Raw genomic sequence first — 19,776 nt, 5'->3', positions numbered from 1 at the left:
CTTGCATGTCTGCCTCCAGTTATGTAGTAATGCCAGCCTTGTAAGACTTCATATTTTCCAGGGAGTGGTACCACCTTTTTAACAACTGGTTTCAGACTATTCACAGTGTCAGAGAAGCGTCACTGTATTAATATTTAAAGGTAGGTTTGTAAGATAACAAAAACATTTAAAGGCTATCTTCTCTGACAGAAAAGCTTGGGTTCTTAAATACAAGAATCTTAAGTACAAGTCAAGCTACAGAATGAATACCAAGGAGACAGTAGAGCTATGCTCTGTAAAGTTTTGGAAATCTATGAAAAGCAGAGGGAGGAATGGATAAATTATAACTAAAACAGTGACAGCTATTGAAAGGAGATGTTCATGCAAGGAAGAACCTGAGAAGATAATAAATGAGGGAGGAAATGATAGTTATTTTTGCTTCTGGAGCTCTCTGAGAGATTTAAGACTCTTTTCTTTCCTGACAGGGTTACAAAATGGATGACCTGTTAACATCCTATGTACACCTGCTCATGAATGCTGTAAACAAGCAAAAGAACCTCCCAGCCTGAGAGTGGATAGAGTCCATGACCTGTACTTGTGCCAAACTACCTGTAATTTCATATCCCAGAAGAAATGCCATTTAAAAAATATTAATCTTGATGATCAATCTTCTGATCACACACTGAATGAACTGAGTTGCTGAAATACTACTACAAGAGAAGCTCAAGTAAGCATGTGCTTTCAAACATCTGTAACTTTTCTGTCTTAGATGTAGTATGAGAATTCTATTCAGATTTTGGATTTAGAGAAGTTTAGATGGACTTTAATGTTCCATGGGAGTGGGGAAACCCTGTGAGGGCCCCTTCTAATAGCTTGAATCTCCTCCAGTCAAAGACAGACACACATTAAGAGCTGTCTTTCTGTTGGAAAGAAAATGCCCCTTATTGTATATGGTCTTACCAAATGCACAAACTCAAAGAGTCTTTGGAAACAAAGGTAATGTAATTTTTTCCCTCCTGTTGGCAATTCTAAGAGTGGAGAGATGCCCTTTAGTAGTAGATAACTGGACACTTTGAAAGGTAACATGCATGGTTTCATCCTCTGGTCCCTAGGTTACATGCTGCACATTACAGTAGACTGACAGCCAATTACTGTCCCAATGTAACTGTCCTTCCTGCATGTTGCTAAACTTGCAGGCTGTCCCCTGATTTACCACAGCCTTGCTTAAATTAAATAGTCTTCTTTCTTCCACATGTTATAATCCTCTTGGAAACTAACAACTGCTTGCAGTTTCTAGTAAGTGCTGAAATGAGTCTGGGGTTTGGGTCCATCACTTTTAGTTGCTCCTATTTCAAGATATAGATGAGCTATTCAGTGCAAATCAGAACTGAAGAACTCAGTCTAACAGAGTTCTGCTGAAAAGAGACTTTTCTGCTCTACAAAAATGTTCTGTTTGGAGTTATGCAGGCATTCTTTCACAAGACAACAATAATAGCTTTAATTGCTCCTGATCTTTTCTGTTTCCTGTTTAGCAGACAGTTTGAGTGGTAAAATTTGATTCAGCACTTGTTCATCTCTCAGAGCTTTGTAGAAACACAGCTTTGGTGCCACAGGAACCAGAGTGTGCTGTGAGTGTGTAAAGCAGATATGCACTATGGTGGGAGTAAGCTCAGCTGCTTCCCCCTCAGAAAAAGTACTCCTCCCTCACTCCCAGTGAAACGTGGATATGTCTTAAATCATTTACACCAAGTTCCTTGACACACAGTCTGGCAGTGCTGGAAATGCAGCTCTGCCTGAGCTTTCAACTTTGCCAATGGATGCACAATGGTTCTCTTGTTCCTTCTGACATGCATGTGCAAAATTCAAATGCTGGTGGGAGTTTTGTATATGGGTGGCAGGCAAGAGCCCCACTCCGTTTGTGCATCTAAATGAGTGCCACACCTGTCAGAATAGCTGATCCTTTTGCAAGCAGTTAGATGTTCCTGCTGTAATGTCCATTGCTGGCAATGGAAATGCTGGAGTCTAATTGCCCAGAGTGGTTTTGTCACCCAGTGTCTGATCTATCTACCTACCTATAAGTGAAAAATGTCCAGCACTTCACCTGTACAAAAAGAAATTTTGCGGCCAAACTGTATTGTATCTGTTTTTTAAATAAAGACTTCAGAAAATCAACCACAATGTCCTTTTTTTACCAAGTGAATGTTTGCTCCAGATCCATGTAACCCAGATCTACCAAATATCCACTATATCCTGTAAATGATCATAGCATCCCATCTGCTCATTAAATACACAACACAATTAGTACAAGACAGCTGCTAAAAGGATGATCCCCCTTTCTGCACATCCTCATCAACCAACACATCACCACAGAAGCAGCACAGGTCCAAAATGTGAATTCACCACAGCAGTTCCTAAGGTTTGGGCAAAACCAGAGCTCCTCAGAGTGGGTAATGCTCTCTGGCTAAGCACTGAAAATATGGTATTAACTGTACACTATACAAATCTTTTCCCTTTTTTTTTTGGGTAAAGATTTAAAATGTATTACAGTAACTTTAATACAAGAACATACAAAGGCACAGTATTACAGCATTTCAATCCACAATCGTGTTTTGGTTAGACAGCTAAAACAAAGTGTGATAAAATGAGAGCTCTACACGGTGCAGAACCCATCAAGGCCTGAATCAAGGCAGGGAACTGCTAATTCTTTTCTCAGTCTAATACCCTCAGCACTTAACAGTGCTTTACAGACTAGTATAACCATGTTTATTACATGCTTGCCTGCAATTTATTCCCTCCCCATCCAATCACTTCTGAAAGTGTGTCAGTCGTATCATCTAACACCAATCATGCCACATCAGGAATTCTCTGTACAAAAGGCTGACCAGTGTTTGCCAGCATTGCACAGACTGCTGTAAAAACATCAGACACAAATCCTAGAGAGCAGGTTAGTGCCATAAAGAAAGGCTGCAAGTGATTAGCATACCCTTTGAATACAAAGAAGCTTCACATACCATGCTTTCTAAAAGCAAAACCATTTTCAAGTGTACTCAGTGAGTGTTAGTGCTTTTAATTATGTAAAAATATGAATGTAAACTATAAGTGAATAGTATGAGACAACACCTTTTAGTAAGTGTAGATTTCTGAGCCAAGTTCAACCTTGATATTAATCTCTACTCTCCAGTGGTGTGATACTTAGGAAGAATTTGGCCAGCAGGTCTATTTACAGCAATGGAAAAAAGCATGCAGCCTATTTCTGACTGACACCTTGACTATATTTATTATAAAGAAAACAAAATCCAACCTGTCAGCCTACCAAGGCACTAAGGAGAACTTGTAAGTTTGCACTATATTCTACTTGGTTTTTAAAATGTAGACTGACAGAAGTAGAGGAAGATGTATTTTTTTAAAACATTTATAGTTATTTCTCCTACTCCTTCAATTCCACTCTCACACAAAAGGTATGTTGGTAATATAAACTACTGTAACTCTGCACATTGCAGGCTATGGGCAGCAGATGTATAAGAAAAATAATTGTGGAAAATTAATAATTTATGAGAGTATCACCCTCCACTAATATAGAGGTCAGGGATTACAGTGATTTTTTTCACCAACTAACTTTACGAAATATCCTGAAGATAAGGACATACTCCAAATCTTAGAGAACTGAATAGAGAATTATATCAACTCTCCTTTGAACTCTGAAGCTTTCTAGGTCTGCCAAATTTCTAACATGAGACAAGGCGAGAGCCCATACTAAATCTTTACTGGCAGCACAGAAGTAAATCCATTCGCCTTCACATACATGCACTTTCCATTGCTGAACGTGAGAGTGGCTGCTGAAAGAGTATTACCTGCTGGCTGCTAGTTACTCAGTCCTTCCATATTTACCAGGAATGTGTGACTGTCTGTTCCTCCACCACTTCCCAGGAGGCTGGGGATACACAGCTGCTCAGATTCAGCATTAAACATGGCCTGGGACTGAGATTACAGGAACAGACCAGAATGCTTTATGCTGAGACAAATCTGCATAACATACTGAGCTGCACCTAGGTTAGAACTTCAAGTGTTTTATGCGATGACAAAATGCCAAACAACAGGTTTCATTGCAAACGGGGGTCTTTGCAGGGCCACACTACTGCACCAAAAGATGTGCTGTTCTTTGTGCCCTTAACTAAAAGACCATTTTAAGGCTGGTGAGAGAACAGTGAATAGCCAATGTGTTCTCCTAAAGCAGTGACACAAGCAGCTACTATTATTGGAATCTACAGTGCAGGAAAAGATGAAAGAGTTTACTGTTAAAATTAGGCCTATCCCCTCATCATTATTAGAGTGGATACACTGTAACCCAGTTAAAAGATTATGGTAACTTACAGCAACAAAAAGCAAGGCAGCTGATGGAAACTGAGTTAGCAAAGGCAGTGAAGATCTAAGATGGTCTCACATGGGGGATTCTGATCTGCACGCAGTTATCCAGGATTTCCCACCACTGCTGTGGTATCACTGGTGCAGTTCCACGGGTAGTAGATCCAGCAAGCATGGTAACACAATTCTAAAGTAGATTATTGCCCCTATCCAATTGCTGCTCACACATACATGAAGTGGGGAAGCTTTAACTTCTTGCTACCTAATTCACCTGGGGCTGCAGGGTGTTGTCTAGGCCCAACTGCTGTGTTCATTTGACTGACTAAACTAGCCATTTTTCGGAAGACTTAAACCATGCAAAGGACAGTAATCCTCCAGTGCTTGTCAGCCTTGCAACAGTCTCACAACTGTTCCTGGAAAGGGATTTTCAGGCTGCTCAGCTTGGTTCAGCACAAGGAAGTAAGGGGGTCACCTCCGGGGGCCTCCGAAGCTCACGGGGATCATACATTGTGCAGGTGGACTCAGAAACAGCACTGCTGATGGCTCACCTCTAAAGAAGTATTGAGAATATCCAAAACCAGTAGATATCTCAGCACCTAGGGTTGTGGTAGCAGAGACAGTAGACCACTGAAACTTCACTGGTGACAGGCAAAATTACAGAGGAGGACTATATGCTTGAGAATGTTAGAGTCATGTCTGAGATTCTTTCCTTAAGTATACTCAGGTCTTAAAAAGAAAGATGAATGGGAAACTCTTTTTTGGGTAAAAATTTAAAGAAAAATGGGCTTTTTTTTCTGCCTAGCACCACATTTGCTACAAATGGCATACATTAGAAACTCCGTGATGTAATTGGGCTTTCTGAAGCATGACCAACAAACATATACTTGGCTTGCAAATAAAGTGAGAATGGGAAAACTGAAGTGCTTAAATTGGTACCATATTATCCATTCGGTTTCCTTATGCAAAAGAGTAACCAATGCTCCAGCCACACTGCCTCAATAAATATCAGCTATGCCAGTGGACAGGACTCACTTTATACTGACCACTCTGCCAGCCATGTAGTAGTAGAGAACAAAGAAATTTAGCGTCAGTTCTAATAAAATGTTTAGTTTCCCGCAGCCACCTTCTCCTTAAGGAGAGCCCAGCTATTCTGAACAGGCTCACATGGCCTTGACAGCTGAAATCTCCTTAGTGAGCAGGGAAGCAGCAAAGCAAACTTCTTAGCTGCCTTAACACTGGGCCTAAGTGGGCAGTGCGGAAGCCATAGCTATTGGTTCCTGGGATTGTCCAGTAAACCTACAAACCAGAAGGACTGTAGGGCACCCATATTCTCTGTAGGAATCTGGAGAAAGACCAGAACGTTTTGCTGGCAGCAAAGAGTGACAACTTTCAGAATATTTGCCTATATACTAAAAACAAAAAAAATTTCTTCACCCAGAGTAAGAAGAAAAATTTTGATACTCTGATTGAAAAATAGAAAATCTGACATTTCTTCCAGCCCTACACTCAACCACTTTTTCCAAACTCCTTAGACTAGAGGAGTGGAAAGAGTAGTACAGTTCAACTGAGGAACGAAAGACTGTGTATAACTCCACAAAGGCAAAATGCAATGTTAGTAGCAAATTAATAATGAGCCTGCATGCTGCTCAAGCAGAAATCATACTCCTCTTCCTGCCAGTGTTAACAGACAATTGCTTGAGAAAAGGGACAGTCTAGATGCAAGAGACATCACCAGAAGCAGGGAAAGGTACTACTTATCTTTGGTTCCACTTCTTAGTAATTGCTTCTGTAATCAACAGCTGCAGTGAGGAGCAGCTTGTGTTAAGAGTGCATCAGGAGACTGACAGATGTGTTTAAGCAGAGTTTAAATCTAAAGCTTTAGGATGGGTCTTCTTGGATGCCAGCTCTGACAATTTCTTCAGACGTTTCTTCAGCTCCAGAGGGAATTTCTCATAGCACTTCTTGCACACAGGCTTCATGTCAAACTCCACGAATTTATTCCTTTAACACAAAGAACAGTCACTAAAATGGTATTTGCAAACTATATGCTTCACTACTTCAAATCTCCATGTACCTACATCAGTGTTGTTGCTAATGTTCTACTCCATTTATAAAACGACTCATTTCCTCAGCTGGTGACGCAAGTACAGAGACTGGGTTATCAGTGAACTGAAGTCTTTAGTATTGCTAGGTAAATAAGGAGCAAGATTTTGCTATATATTTGCATGTAACAATCTAGAATAATAGTTTTGTTATTGTAGAATGCAAGAGGTCCCTTGCACTTCAGAGATCCCCTTTGGGATGAATCAGAGCTCCTTCATATGGTCAGTGGAGCCAACCCAGTATAGTAGAATAAGGGTTTGAACCTGAGAAAGGAAAAATGTAGGATTGCTTTTTTTTTTTGCTGTCCCTCTTCTAGATATTTAAGGCAAATAGCATAGTATTTTATTTCAAAGTAATCTATGCAATAGCAAATATTGTCATTGAGTGGAGCAACCAGAGACATGGAGGCTGCAGGCTGTTCAGGACAGGCAAAGTTTAGAGCCTTCCCTCTGTACTGCTGGTTGAGTTCCCATCTTACCCAACCTCCTCACAGAATAGATTAATGAAGGGAAATAAATCAGAGAGGATGCTGAGTGTCAGATCCCTTTTAGTGCTGAAATCAGTGGAATTAAAAGCCCCTGCTCCCACAGAGAAGACGTATACTGGCCTTCAGAGAGGCACTGGCTCACGGCTCCTCCAGGTTGATACCGTGCCATAAGGGCAAATGTCTCACATGGTCCAAAATATAAACACTGACTTACTTCAATGTGAGCTTGATGTTGCAGGTGGAGCAGGAGAAGCAATTCACACACCAGGCCTTGTTAAGAGCTGATACCACTGCAAAAGTAAAAGCACCAAATAAGAGGAAAGTGACGGGTTACTTGAATTCAGATTTACATCCAAATTCAAATGAGGCCAGATGTGAAAACAAACACTGATGTCTTGCAACTGTGGGACTGCAACAGCTGCACTAACAAATGAAACAAGGACAGCAACCAAAAACAGGGAGAGAACAAATCTTACCATCTCCCTCTATCACGTGGCTGCAGTTGTAGCAAACATCTCCAAAGAGCTGCACAGAAAAAGAAATAAGAATAGGAACTCATGTTGCTGACTACTCATGCTGCCCAAATTACACAGCTGGTGTGAACATTAAATGCTAATAACCAAAGAATTCCCAGATACTGCAGCGGCCCCCAATATACCAATTTAAATCCTCTGAATAACTTCTCATACACTTGCCAAATAGGCTGTGTTCCTTTGGATCTCATACCAGTAAATATTACAAAACCTTTTTTGTTGATGCCTCACACTCTAGTACTGTCATGCAATCTTCAAGTCCTGTATATGTGTCAGTTGGAGAAGGAAGGATGGGTACAGTATGATGCTTACTGTAGACAAACATCTCCTGATGCTTAACTATAAACACCAAAATAAAACTACTGCTACTATCAGAACAGCAACACTTACTTCTTATGAGAGAGCCATTTATCTGACAGAGGAAAATACCAAACCAAAAAGTTGTTCAGTCAAATCATACCCAAAAAACAGGGTTTGATTGGCTTTTCTATGGGTTTTTTTTATTGATCTATTTTTCTGTGTTTTAGATAACACAATAGTTGCCTCAGGCCCACAGAAGCAAGCAATTACCAAAGAGGCCCACAAAATACTTTAGAAGTACAATTACAGGGATTTTAATCACAACCCATGGCCAGTGATTTTCTCTCAATGGCATAAATTAAAATCAGTATCCCCAAGATATTTCTATTCTGTTTTCAGCATCACTTTTCTACCTACCAAGAAAAACTGTCCTTTTTCTGTTAAATCTGACTAATTTCTTAGTATTTCATTGCCTCTACAAATTCAGATTATGCAAAATCTGCATAGCTTTGCATATATAAAACATAAAAAAGCATTTGCCAGTCACACCTACAGCACAGATGGCAGAATTTACCTGATTATAATGAGTCTCACAATAGGCCAGCCCTTTTTTTTCATAGTGTCGGTGCCCCAAGAATGGCTTCTCACATTTGGCACAAACAAAATGCTGTAAAAGACAAAAAAAAAAAAAAAACACTCCATGGCAGGCAAAACAAATTTCCCATCACCAGGGAAAAACATGCCAATACATTGTAGCTCAATACATGACACTTGATCGCAGAATAGTTTGGGTTGGAAGGGACCTTAAGGCTCAACTCATTCCAACCTGGCCTTGGACACTTCCAGGGATGGGGCAGCCACAGCTTCTCCGGGCAGCCTGTGCCAGGGCCTCAGGACCCTGACAGGGAAGGATTTCTTCCCAATATCTATCTAAATCTACCTCTTTCCATTTAAAGCTGTTACCTCTTAATGCTTTAATGAAGCACAGACAGGAAAGATCTTTATGGAAGCAAAAAAAAGAGATATTTAGTCTATTTATAGTAATTAAGAGTTGTATTAAAGATAGGTGGAAGACCAGCTGGATAGGCAATCATCTTGTGTCTATCCTGGCAGATTTGTGGACTATTATCTTGCTTGTTTCAGGGAAGAGAAGCAGGAACATAAACATAGTTGGTATTAATACACTTTAAATGAGCAGCAGCATCTCTCTCCCCTAGGAGGCATAAATGACTGAAACAAAGATCACTAAAAATCTTCAGAGCAAGTTGTGATGACTCAGCTGAAAGTTATAGAAACAATGAGCTGAAAAGGCTTAACAAGCACAAATTGCACTGGCTCAGCCTGCAGTAAAAATTGCAACCCTGTATGTGCCTGGTAACTGGAATTGGAGAGGATAACTCTAAGTACACCATAGAAAATATGTAAATTTATTAGTAAGTAGATGCTGTTCAGTGAACCCTATTCTGCAAGAATCTTTACAAATTTTAAAATTAAGTTTATTGCAGTCGTGAAAACATAGCTTTCTTAGGAATCCTGATGGCCCTGCTGTAATTCATTCACTCACAAAAGTGAAGACAATCTGAAACATAAGCAACTGGGTTTTGTCTGAATTCATCTATTACAGACCACCTTCATGTCTACAGCTTCCAACCAGCACTAGTCCTCTTCCAAAGCAGCTCTTGAAGGAAGTTTGAGCTTCAGACAGGCCTCACCTCAACATGCCATTGCTTCCCCAGAGCATTGACCACCCGGCCCTCGATGGGCCTGCGGCAGGCACCGCAGATGGGGATCCCCATCTTGTCGTGGCATGGCAGGCAGTACAGCTCCCCCTTCAGCTCCCGGGCCTCGGCAGTCAGCTCCTTCCTGGGAACACAAACATGTCCCTGAAGTAAGAACACCGAGGAAAACTCTTCAATGCCCAGGAGGAAGTTTTGGAAGACTAAATTTGAAAGTTAACTTAGGTAACATTCATGCTACAAATGCAGTCATTAAGTTTAGCTAGTGAAACACAGTTATTGTCATCTCATCTTTCTAAAATTGTTTTCTCAGTTTGCCAGACAAGAACATATGTGGGACATCATGTCTGCAGCTGCACAGTCCCACAGAAAGATGAGGTTCACTTACAGGGAACATTGCACTGTCATGCTAAGACTCGAATTACCTTTGAATGGGAGAGCTCAGGTACAAGAACCATCCTAGCAGTGCTCAATACTGAGACATTTACTTGGACTCTTACCCATTCTGGGGCAATACTGTGCCCAGGTAAAATGCCTTCGTGGTAAGTAATTCAGGTCAGACAGGTATCAGCGTGCTAATGGACTGTGCCACACAACTGACACAGCTCATCAAGCCATCTTTTTTTTTTTTCTATCTAGGAATTCAAAGTTAAACTATTTTGGACAGCCTGGTATCTACTATCTTTGGAAAACTCTGCTATGGTAATCTGCACACAACCTTTCAGATAAGTTCATGCTCAGGAACTATTTTCACTTTCATTATAAACTAACATTATCCAATGTTAGAATAAGAGAACATTGAATGGCAAAATAAAACTAAAATTCCTGTATTTTTTCCAAACTTATTTCAGTTTCTCCTTACACAATTTCTATTTGCTCAACAATGTGAAGGCAGCAAAGTTTAGACTTTGGGAAGGACTGCACTGCTGACTGAACTGTTTGTCTCTCTCCTTTTTTGTCAGAGTTTACAGTATGACAACATACCCACAGTGGGTGCAGTTGAAGTGATCTGGATGATAGGAATCATTCCTAAACATCAGAGGCTGCTCATCAATTATCAAGTGGCACTTCTGACAGATGTACTTGCCCAGTCCCTTAGCTTTTTCACGGTTATGGCATGGCCTGCACAGATGCCTGGTTGAACAAAGTAAAGGAAAGAAAATATTTAAAAACTCTTTCTCCTAAAACAACATATAGTGCATACTGTGAGAAGTACTTTATGTAACAGAACTGTCTTCTGAGGTCAGACTAAACATAATTCAGTTTGGTATCCAATATTTCACTCCAGTTGCACAGACAAGAATATGAGTATGAAGCAGTCACACAGTTGTATTTCCTTAGAATACTCCTCCAACATTCACTGATTTATATGCCATCAGGGATATCACCCAGTCATTCTTCTAGGGATCCTTTCCAACCCTCTAGATCTTTTCTGATAGCTGGACAAGGAAAAGTGGCAACACCCTCTCTCTATTACTAATGGATCCAACCATAACAGGGGCATTACAGCACTGGGAGGGAGTCAAGGAGAGAGAATAAAATGTATCAAACCAAAGTGTACTGCTTTTACCATGGCTGGATTCCTTAGTCTTCAATATCTAGGATAAACAAGAGACCTCTTCTTGCCTACAAATTCCTTTTACTCCTAAGTCAAAGAAAATTAAGAACTATGCAGCTTTATGTGGTAAAAGCCAGTGTGTTCCTAGCACATGTTCTTGAACACATTACAAGTACACTTCTAAACAGGCAGATAACCCAAATTTCTGGCAGCAAAGCTCAGGCGAAGGTGTAAAAAACTTGTGAAGGCTGATGGAAGCCACCAGTTTTATCCCAATATTTAGGAGCTCTGACGAGAAGCTGTTCAGTTTAGTTGCCTATTACCTATCCCTCTAGCTGCAATGCTGTGGGCTGGGAAGAATTTATGATAAAAGAAAAATGACAGAGAACGACTTCTGTGGGTTGCTTTGTCCCAAAACCAACAAGTCTGCTTAATTCCTTTCACTGTATCACTATGTCAAACACTCACTGAGATTCACAGGTCATTCTCAAAACACATCAGACAAAAGGAAAAGTTCAAATGGAAAGGGCAGATTTATGGATGAAGTATTAGGTTCTTCACAGGGCCCATTTCAAAATTCTGCCGTGATGAATCACTCACCCTTCGATCTGTGAAATGGGGATAAGAATACAACACAGATGTTGTTGTGAGGCCTCAAACGTTTATGACTCTCAGCTGGCAGGCGCCTAAGTGCTAAGTATCATTATTATTCTCTCCAAATCTGAGCCCTCCTGTCAGCAAGTATCTCTGTCCAGGGCTGGAAGTACTGTCCGCCCAGACGGAGTCCAGAAAAAGCAGACAGCACCCCATTATAAGGAAACATGCAGCTGTGCTCATCTCAGCATAAAGGCATCAATTTTATTCAGCACTATCAAACGCAGAGTAATTATACAGGGCTGGACATGGAGACCCCGAAGCAAATGTCCTGAAAGAGACCCCTCTCATCCAGCTGAATGAGACGCCTTCAGCCGTTTGCACTGATAAACCATTATCAGCCCCCTCCCCACTCACAAGCCCTCTGCCCTCCCACAGACCCTCTCTATTGGAAGCAAAGGGAAGTGTTGGACAGGCTAAGCTGTTACCATAGCAGCCTCCCCTCTCCCTCACCCTGCCCCCCTCCTCACTCCCACCATTATGGAATTATCCCGTTCTGAAATGTCCTGTTGTGCCTATTAATACTAGATTGCCCTCAAACAATGCATCTCTCCAGCCTCCTAAAATAATCAGGGGACTCCAAGGATTCTGTGTTTAGGGCTGGGGGTTCAGTAGCAGCCTTCAGTAAGCACCATGAACACTGGAATATTCATGCAGGATACTCATATCTATACCAACAGCAGCAGCCCCAGTGCCAAGAGCTCAGCTGGGATGAAGACTGCTCCTCAGTGCTGGGGTGTCCTCTCCCCTGCTCTGTTGTGTGACTGAGCTGATAATGTGCTATCAGAGCAAGGAGGACTCTATATAGAGGGGCTCCCCTCTCTGCCCAGAGCAGCTCTGCAACTGTGCACTCTCTTGGGATCATCTTGTTTGCTCTGCTCTGCTTCTACCTAGTTTGCTGTCATCAGAAGGAGTTCGTTGAGATATTCCCCAAAAGGACCCTATACTCCACCTACAGGACTGCATTGTAAAGAGGTAAGAGACAAACTTTTGTTACTAGGGGCTTTAGGAGCATACTTTTTTTAGGAGTATTCCTTTTTTAGGAGCTTTCCTAATGGCATTAGTTTTAGCTGGTGCCAGTGAGGAGCAGAACACATACTGAGGTGGATGAATATAACGGAAATGTCTGAATCTAAGAATAGGCAGCGTTTTTTGAACTTCAAAGAATAATTTCCTCGCCTTTCTTTACATCACTCCTTCAAAACAAAAAAGGTTTCCAAACTTTTGTATCTAATGTATATCCATTTGTGCCATTTGTAATGTTGTGTCCAGTGCTCTCTGACACTGCTTTCATGCTCACAAAAACCAAGTATTTCAGCTGAAGTACAGGCTCAGCAGAGAGTGATTTTCAGGAGAATAACTTCAGCCAGAAACGGACTATTTCTAATGAAGAGTACTTTGAGTGAAAGATAGGAAATGCTCATTTGACAGAACACTAAACTCATAATCATAAAAATGCACAAACCAGTATAATCATACCAGAAACTGCTCTAGCTGAGAGCAAGAACAGCAGTTTCTGATACCCACCACAAACCCGAACATATAGGTCAAGTTTATCTGCAGTGGGCAAACAAAAGCTCCTTGCAAACTAGCTAGGTAACTGAGTACAAGGAGCTAAAGATTTCTCCTGCTAGTTCCTTCATTAATGCCAGACAGAGCATCTGCTGAAAGAGTGACTGCATTATGTCCATACTGACAGCCTTGTGGATTGTTCTCTTGCTTGTTTCTGAGCAGAAGAGAAAATGGGCATGAAATATGGTCAGAGTGCATGCATTTCAAATGAGCAGTGACATCCCCATTACAGCTCTGCCCTGGGAGGCCTGGGATAATGGCTAATTCCAGAACAGTGCTCTGTTTAGCAATACGTAAGTCACTAAATATTCACACAGCATCAAGAGTGCAGTCCAAGCGGAAATTGTTGGATAATGAGCCAGACTCCTAAAGGAGTTTTCTGTCTGTGGAATGAAAGCCTCTTGCACCATACAGCTTAACAAAAACTACATATTCTAGGTTATTTGGAACGGTTTCTAGTTTGCTCTCAGCATTTATACAGACTATAGGAATCCCAGTGCTTTGTCTATAAGCATAAAAAACCTACACACATTTATTTTAAATTTATAGGATAAACCTGAGGAGAATAGGCATGGAATTGCAAATAACAGCAAAGGGCTTTTGACACCTTCTAGAGAACACACTGTCAGAGAATTATTACTTTTCTAAAGCTGTAGAATTTTGTTGAAAACATATAAATTCTAAAAATAAGCCCAACAATTAATTCTAGTGACATGTTGGCTTTTTTCCGAACCTACTCTGTAGGTTACGGGCAGGTTCGGACGGATGGTGACGGAGACGAGAGATCTCTATAGGCAGGTCTTGGGACACAGGCGGTTTATTGCAAAGGACGTGGGTATAGGGGCACTGCTCAGAGCTGCCAGACTCAGCTCTGAGCAGGCCCAAGAGAGCAAGAGCGTAAACGGGTGAGAGAGAGAGAGTGTAAGAGCAAGAGTGGAAGTAAGAGCAGGAGTGGAAGTAGTAGTAAGGAATGTCTGAAGTCCTGGTTACAATACAATAAATCATCTTCTGTACTGAATATTCTAATTGTCACTAACCAATCTAATACAAGATACAAATCCTATAGCATTTACATACAGCCTATAAGAGTTCTTATATTACCATAGAGTGTTACATCTTAACTTCTAAAAACTACTCTTTGGACCCCTTCTGCTGAGCTAGTAGGATCTGCTCTGACCCTTGGACCTGCCTGCAAGCAGAGGGTATTGTTCCATCAAGAGGGGATTACTTCAGTCGGCCATACCATTGTTTTCCAGTTGTTCAGTAACTAAGACCTGGTATTTCAAAAGTGGCTTTCATTTCGATGTTGCCTGTAGTTTTCATATTCCCAAAATCTTTTGTCAGGCAATCATATTTATAAGGCTTTCCTGTTTCATCTTCCCCAACACTACTCAAGTGCTACACCACTGTTTTCAACCAATAAGTAGAATTACAAAAAAAATATTAAAGCTGTAATTAAAATTTCCTTCTAACTTAAAACATAAGCAAAATTAGAAAGAGGACCACTTCCCTTTTCTATAACTTCAAACCAGGTATCGAAAACCATCTCACTTCACCTTGCTCTAAAAAGTAAATTAGATAACAGCAGCTCTCCTATGAAGGCCGTCATTTGCAAAGACTGAATCTATTTCAATTCTATCATTAGTTCTAAGCCTCCCTCTTCCTGACACTGACATACTGGGCTTCCAGATAGCTCTGACATTCTCCTTTCTCCTCCAACCCACAGCGTTTTGCACCGAAATCATGTCTGTATAGAAATCCATAGCACACTCAGTGCTGTCATCAGTGAGGATAAAACTCTCAACTTTGAAGTCTTGCCTATTCTAGGTCTGGCACTGACACGCAGCTGAATCTGAATTTCCAAAATCCTCCTTAGGAAATCAGCTCAAATAGAATTGGCTCAGTGTATTATGCTGCTAAACCCTTAGTAATTAGCTTGTAAACAGGGAAAAGTCTGCCTAGTCCTTCATTTCGGGAACTGATTTAAAGCATTATCAGTAAGACAAGAGCCATCCCAATCTGTTCTTCTGCCTTTTCAGGCGCTCCAAGGCAGTGTTTGCTGCTTGCTCAGGTGTCACAACCATGGATAGAGCAATGTTTAGCCATCAGACCACCCTGTCCCTGACATAAAGATCACCTGATTTACACTTTTTGCAGATGAAAAGCATAATTAAACAATGGGCCTGACACCAAGAAAAGGCTTAATAGCTAGAATATGAGGTGATATGCACCACTGTAAATTAACAGCCAATAAAAAGGCATGGTCTGGCGTGTTTCTCTTTTGGTATGCAACAGAAAAATACATATTTAAACTAACTCTTTCCAGGGAGGGCAAGTATGTGAGTCAATGTTACTATCCCACACAAACTTTAAACTCTTGTGTTCAAGAATACTTGCAGGTTTTACTTTGTAAGGGACAAATGAATACTATTAACAAAAAATTGTGGCCTCCTCTGTAAACTTGTGACCTTCACAGAAAAAAAATGCAGCAGGGCATTCTCCTTTTGTATGTGAAAGCACAATTTCACATGTATTTTTGTAGATAAGGACATAAGGGCTTTCCAGCCTTCCTTGCACGTGCAATTTCAAGTAATGGCAAGATAGCACCTTGTTACAAATACTCAAATCCAGAAGGGTATTCAGGCAATGTATGAAGAAGCACCATAGAAAGAACTTCCAATTTCTGAATTTCATCCACTCTCCCTGCTGTTGACTTTGTCTCTTCAGCTGTGAACCAAACAGAAGTGATCCAGCACATTAATCTCCAGCTATTCCAGTTTTCTGTTCACCTGAAAGTAGCAGCAGCCAAACTGAAGATATTAATTATCTTGAATTTTCTTACATTTTCCAATATATTTGTTTGTCCTTAATCCCATTTCGGTTTCTCTATGAACCCAGTATTTTTAGACATCTGAACAATGAGTTCTGTTGGGGAGTGGGACGCAGTGCTTAACAGCTGTATTTAAATATTTATTGACTATCACGGAGAAATGGTCAGTCAGTACAAAATGCAATGGTCAGCACAATGGAGGTACTGCTGCACATACTGTAACACTTCTGAGGAATCCAAGTAATAGAGACAATGCTGGAATTTCAGACTGCCTGCATTTCCCTACCACCTATACCCACAGATGAGCAATGTATAAAAAGCCATGCGTAGGTGCTCAGAATATCCTATCACACTTCTTGTTGATGCTGTTCAGGACACTGCAAACAGAGACCGGCAAAGCTAAGATCAGTTTTACTAAGCTGCTATTTGGAAAAGGCCCTGGATAAGCTACAGGGGAGCTTGGGCTTTTGAGGGAGGAAAAGAGAGAGCTATGTTGGAAGATAAAAGCTGCAGGGAAGGATGACACTTTGACAGGTGACTGACAGCATGGGCATTATTTAAAATCTTCCCTGAGCCAATTCAGTGTCAAATGAGATGCTTGCTACCCATCTGAAAAGTTTCCTCCTATATTGGAACTAGGTGTATTTGCCTTCAACAGAGGATTTTAGACCAAAATAATGTTCAAATGTTTTCAGGAACCCTGTGGATTTTTAAAATAACAGCAGTACTTGACCTGTCTTTTATCTATTCTAAGAACAGGACAGATATTCTAATCTAGATCACCTTACAACAGATACCTGTGCTCAGAAAAGCTAACTCATCAGGAACTCCTCAGTCCTCAGGCTTTCAAATCAAAACACAGCAAATACTTTCTAGTTCAACATACAGAACTCACTCCTACTCCTCTTAACCAGGGACACAAGCATCTCACTACCTGGTTATACAAGTGACCTCAGCACAGGTTGGAGACAAGCTCATCACCAGCTAGCCAGCTCTTCATTGGGGTTCCTCCCACAGAAATTACTGCTGTGGTAAACCCAGCTGAGCAGAGGGTATTCAGAATTTTAATGTAAGTCTTAAATTCAGACTGACCTGTATACTAAACACTGATGCTAGCAAACAGGAGACATTGTTCACTTTCCTGTATGGGTTTTTGGGTCTTTTGTTGGGGTTTTTTGTTTGTTTTCCACAAACCCAGGCTCTTTAGTAATATACTGTCTTAATTCTTCCAGATTTAGGGCTTTTTTCTTCAAAACTGTGGGGGAAAAATGAATGGGCCAGCAGATTCAAGCCTGCTCTTCAATTGCTCAAATCAATCAAATTTCGCTTTGGAAACATCAGAGCAATGTGGCAAAGAGACACACCTTGAGAACATGCTTTTCGCCACTTTCTACTTTCTGGACTTCATCCTGGCTTTTGCTGGCAATGCCCTGGCTTTTTGGCTTTTCATCCGGGACCAAAAGTCAGGCACACCTGCCAACGTTTTCCTGATGCATCTTGCTGTGGCTGACCTGTCCTTCGTGCTGGTACTTCCCACCCGGCTGGTATATCATTTTTCTGGTAACCATTGGCCATTTGGTGAGATCCCATGCAGACTCACTGGCTTCCTTTTTTACCTCAACATGTATGCCAGTATCTACTTCCTGATGTGCATCAGTGTTGACCGTTTCCTGGCCATTGTGCACCCTGTGAAGTCCATCAAGCTGCGCAGGTCCCGCTATGCCCATGTGGCATGTGTCTTTCTGTGGGTTATCGTTGGTGTGGCAATGGCACCTCTGCTGCTCAGTGTGCAGACAGTCCAGATGAAAAACACAACTGTCTGCCTGCAGCTCTACAGAGAAAAGGCATCACGTCATGCCCTCGTGTCCTTAGCAGTGGCATTCACCTTCCCCTTTGTTACTACTGTGACTTGCTACTTACTCATCATCCGAAGCCTGAAGAGCGGGAACAGAGTTGAGAAACACCTGAAGGAAAAAGCTGTCAAAATGATCATCATGGTCCTGATGATCTTTCTGATTTGCTTTGTACCTTATCATGTCAATCGCTACATTTATATTCTTCATTACATCGGGACCAAAGCTTCCTGTGAAACACAGCGTCTCCTGGCCCTCAGCAACCGCATCACTTCCTGCCTCACCAGCCTCAACGGGGCGTTCGACCCCGTCATGTACTTTTTTGTAGCTGAGAAATTCCGTGAGGCTTTGTGCAATCTGTTTTGTATCAAAAAAACTGTAATGTTGCCTCAAACATATGAGGGTAAGACAAATGAAAGCTCACTAAGTGCTAAATCTGAACTGTGAACATGACTTGTCAGTTCTTGTGAACACTCTCTTCCACCAAAACCAGTTGAGAGCACAAATATGCAGCAAGACAGTCCACCCAGAGTCAAACTCATCCTGGGAAGGAAAGTTCTGTTGTTTTCATGGGACTGCCATAACAAGAACCCCTCTGACCATAGAGAACACGTGTGTTTATATTCCTGAAACTGCAAAGAGAAGGACAGTTCTACTGATTTCCAAGAAATGAAACTGAGGGTTGAGCACTTAGGAATAGGGAAGGGGGCAAAGAGGGAAATGGACCTATGTATTTCTTTTTTTTTAAAGAACTTACTTCCCAAAGCACTCAGTGCTTCCTCTGCACAATGTATACACCTTATTTAAAATTTCACATTGTGCCAGCAGTAGAGATGCGCTCCTGAGATAGATCTGCCTGATGAAAAAACCCCACATTTGCACATCTTGTTCAAGTCCCTGCGTTCAATGTGTTTACATGTAATAGAAAATTGGTACCAAATGGTGACAAGAAAAAAAAAAGACCAGAATGATGCAATGAACCCAGCCAGGACTGGAATTAAGACAGAAAAGATTCCTAGCTTTAAGATGGTTTACAGTTCTTTTTTTTTTGTGACTTATCTAGCAGGACTATTCCTTCACTATAGATAAAGTAGGGATTATCTTGATTCTTACTGAGACAAATTGCATCTAGCGGAATATGCCTGGAAGTGACAGGCAGACTAGGGTAGACCAGGTACAATGAAAAGTGCAAAAAAGAACTCAAGAGTTTCCAACAATATTTACTAGAAGACTGCTTCAATGTTATGGAGATAAGTATTATAGGAAATCATGTGACAGGTGAAATATATTCTTATGTAGATACACACACCTATCTCTCTGCTATGCTTTTGGGAGCAAGTTCCTTACCATTTTAGATTTGGTCCACAAATTTCAAAATCAAACATACTTTATCTTGCTTGAACTGCTTTTATCCTGACTGCTTTCCCCAAACACCTTAAGCTATTCCAACAGCCCCTTCTAGCAAGCTTAGGCGCCAAAAGAAAATCAGTTATGCCCAGCTCAAAAAACTAAGGCATAGAGGTTGCATGCAGTATGAAAAAGAAGAGGGAGTTGATAGGACTCTCTGCTGGACAGGTACAAGTATATGACCTTTTCTTCCTTCCTTCACCATTTAGTTAGTGAAAATATAAACTCTAGGAAACTACTAGACTTTGCTCGTAACATGAAAGCCTAAAATTCACTCTGAATTGTGCAACACTTTCTGCTAACTGCTGGATTGTTTTATTTTCTTATAATGGTATGTTTTTGTATAAACTCCCTTTTGTGTTTTTATTTCTTATTTCTGAATTAAATGCATTAATCAACCTC

General features: G+C 41.0%; 3 protein-coding genes across 4 annotated transcripts in view; 2 read left to right on the top strand and 1 right to left on the bottom strand.

The window, feature by feature from the left end:
* Positions 1 to 2,151, top strand: part of MYO7B (myosin VIIB) — a 60,332-nt gene extending 58,181 nt beyond the window's left edge. For both annotated transcript variants that reach the window (XM_048313787.1, XM_048313786.1), the window contains one exon: positions 465 to 2,151. In XM_048313787.1, the coding sequence (XP_048169744.1) occupies positions 465 to 548 (84 nt within the window). In that variant the 3' untranslated portion in view covers positions 549 to 2,151. The remainder of the gene's footprint in view (positions 1 to 464) is intronic.
* Positions 2,148 to 19,776, bottom strand: part of LIMS2 (LIM zinc finger domain containing 2) — a 35,102-nt gene continuing 17,473 nt past the window's right edge. The window contains exons 5-10 of the mRNA XM_048313811.1: positions 10,485 to 10,634; positions 9,477 to 9,627; positions 8,339 to 8,431; positions 7,408 to 7,456; positions 7,146 to 7,221; positions 2,148 to 6,342 (exon numbers count right to left, since the gene is read on the bottom strand). Coding sequence (XP_048169768.1) covers positions 6,195 to 6,342; positions 7,146 to 7,221; positions 7,408 to 7,456; positions 8,339 to 8,431; positions 9,477 to 9,627; positions 10,485 to 10,634 — 667 coding nt within the window. The 3' untranslated portion in view covers positions 2,148 to 6,194. The remainder of the gene's footprint in view (positions 6,343 to 7,145; positions 7,222 to 7,407; positions 7,457 to 8,338; positions 8,432 to 9,476; positions 9,628 to 10,484; positions 10,635 to 19,776) is intronic.
* Positions 12,282 to 19,773, top strand: GPR17 (G protein-coupled receptor 17). Its single transcript, XM_048313810.1, has 2 exons — positions 12,282 to 12,687; positions 17,347 to 19,773. Exon 2 carries the CDS (start codon positions 17,383 to 17,385, stop codon positions 18,412 to 18,414), a length of 1,032 nt encoding a protein of 343 aa, XP_048169767.1. The 5' UTR covers positions 12,282 to 12,687; positions 17,347 to 17,382; the 3' UTR covers positions 18,415 to 19,773.

Source organism: Corvus hawaiiensis, chromosome 10 (genome assembly GCF_020740725.1).
Source record: "Corvus hawaiiensis isolate bCorHaw1 chromosome 10, bCorHaw1.pri.cur, whole genome shotgun sequence".
Taxonomy (NCBI): domain Eukaryota; kingdom Metazoa; phylum Chordata; class Aves; order Passeriformes; family Corvidae; genus Corvus; species Corvus hawaiiensis.
Note: the sequence above shows the minus strand (reverse complement) of the source record. Positions and strands in the feature narration are given on the sequence as shown.

Bases quoted from the DNA above. Each gene is read 5' to 3' on its own strand.
- GPR17 (XM_048313810.1), top strand. From the start codon at position 17,383: ATGAATGGGCCAGCAGATTCAAGCCTGCTCTTCAATTGCTCAAATCAA.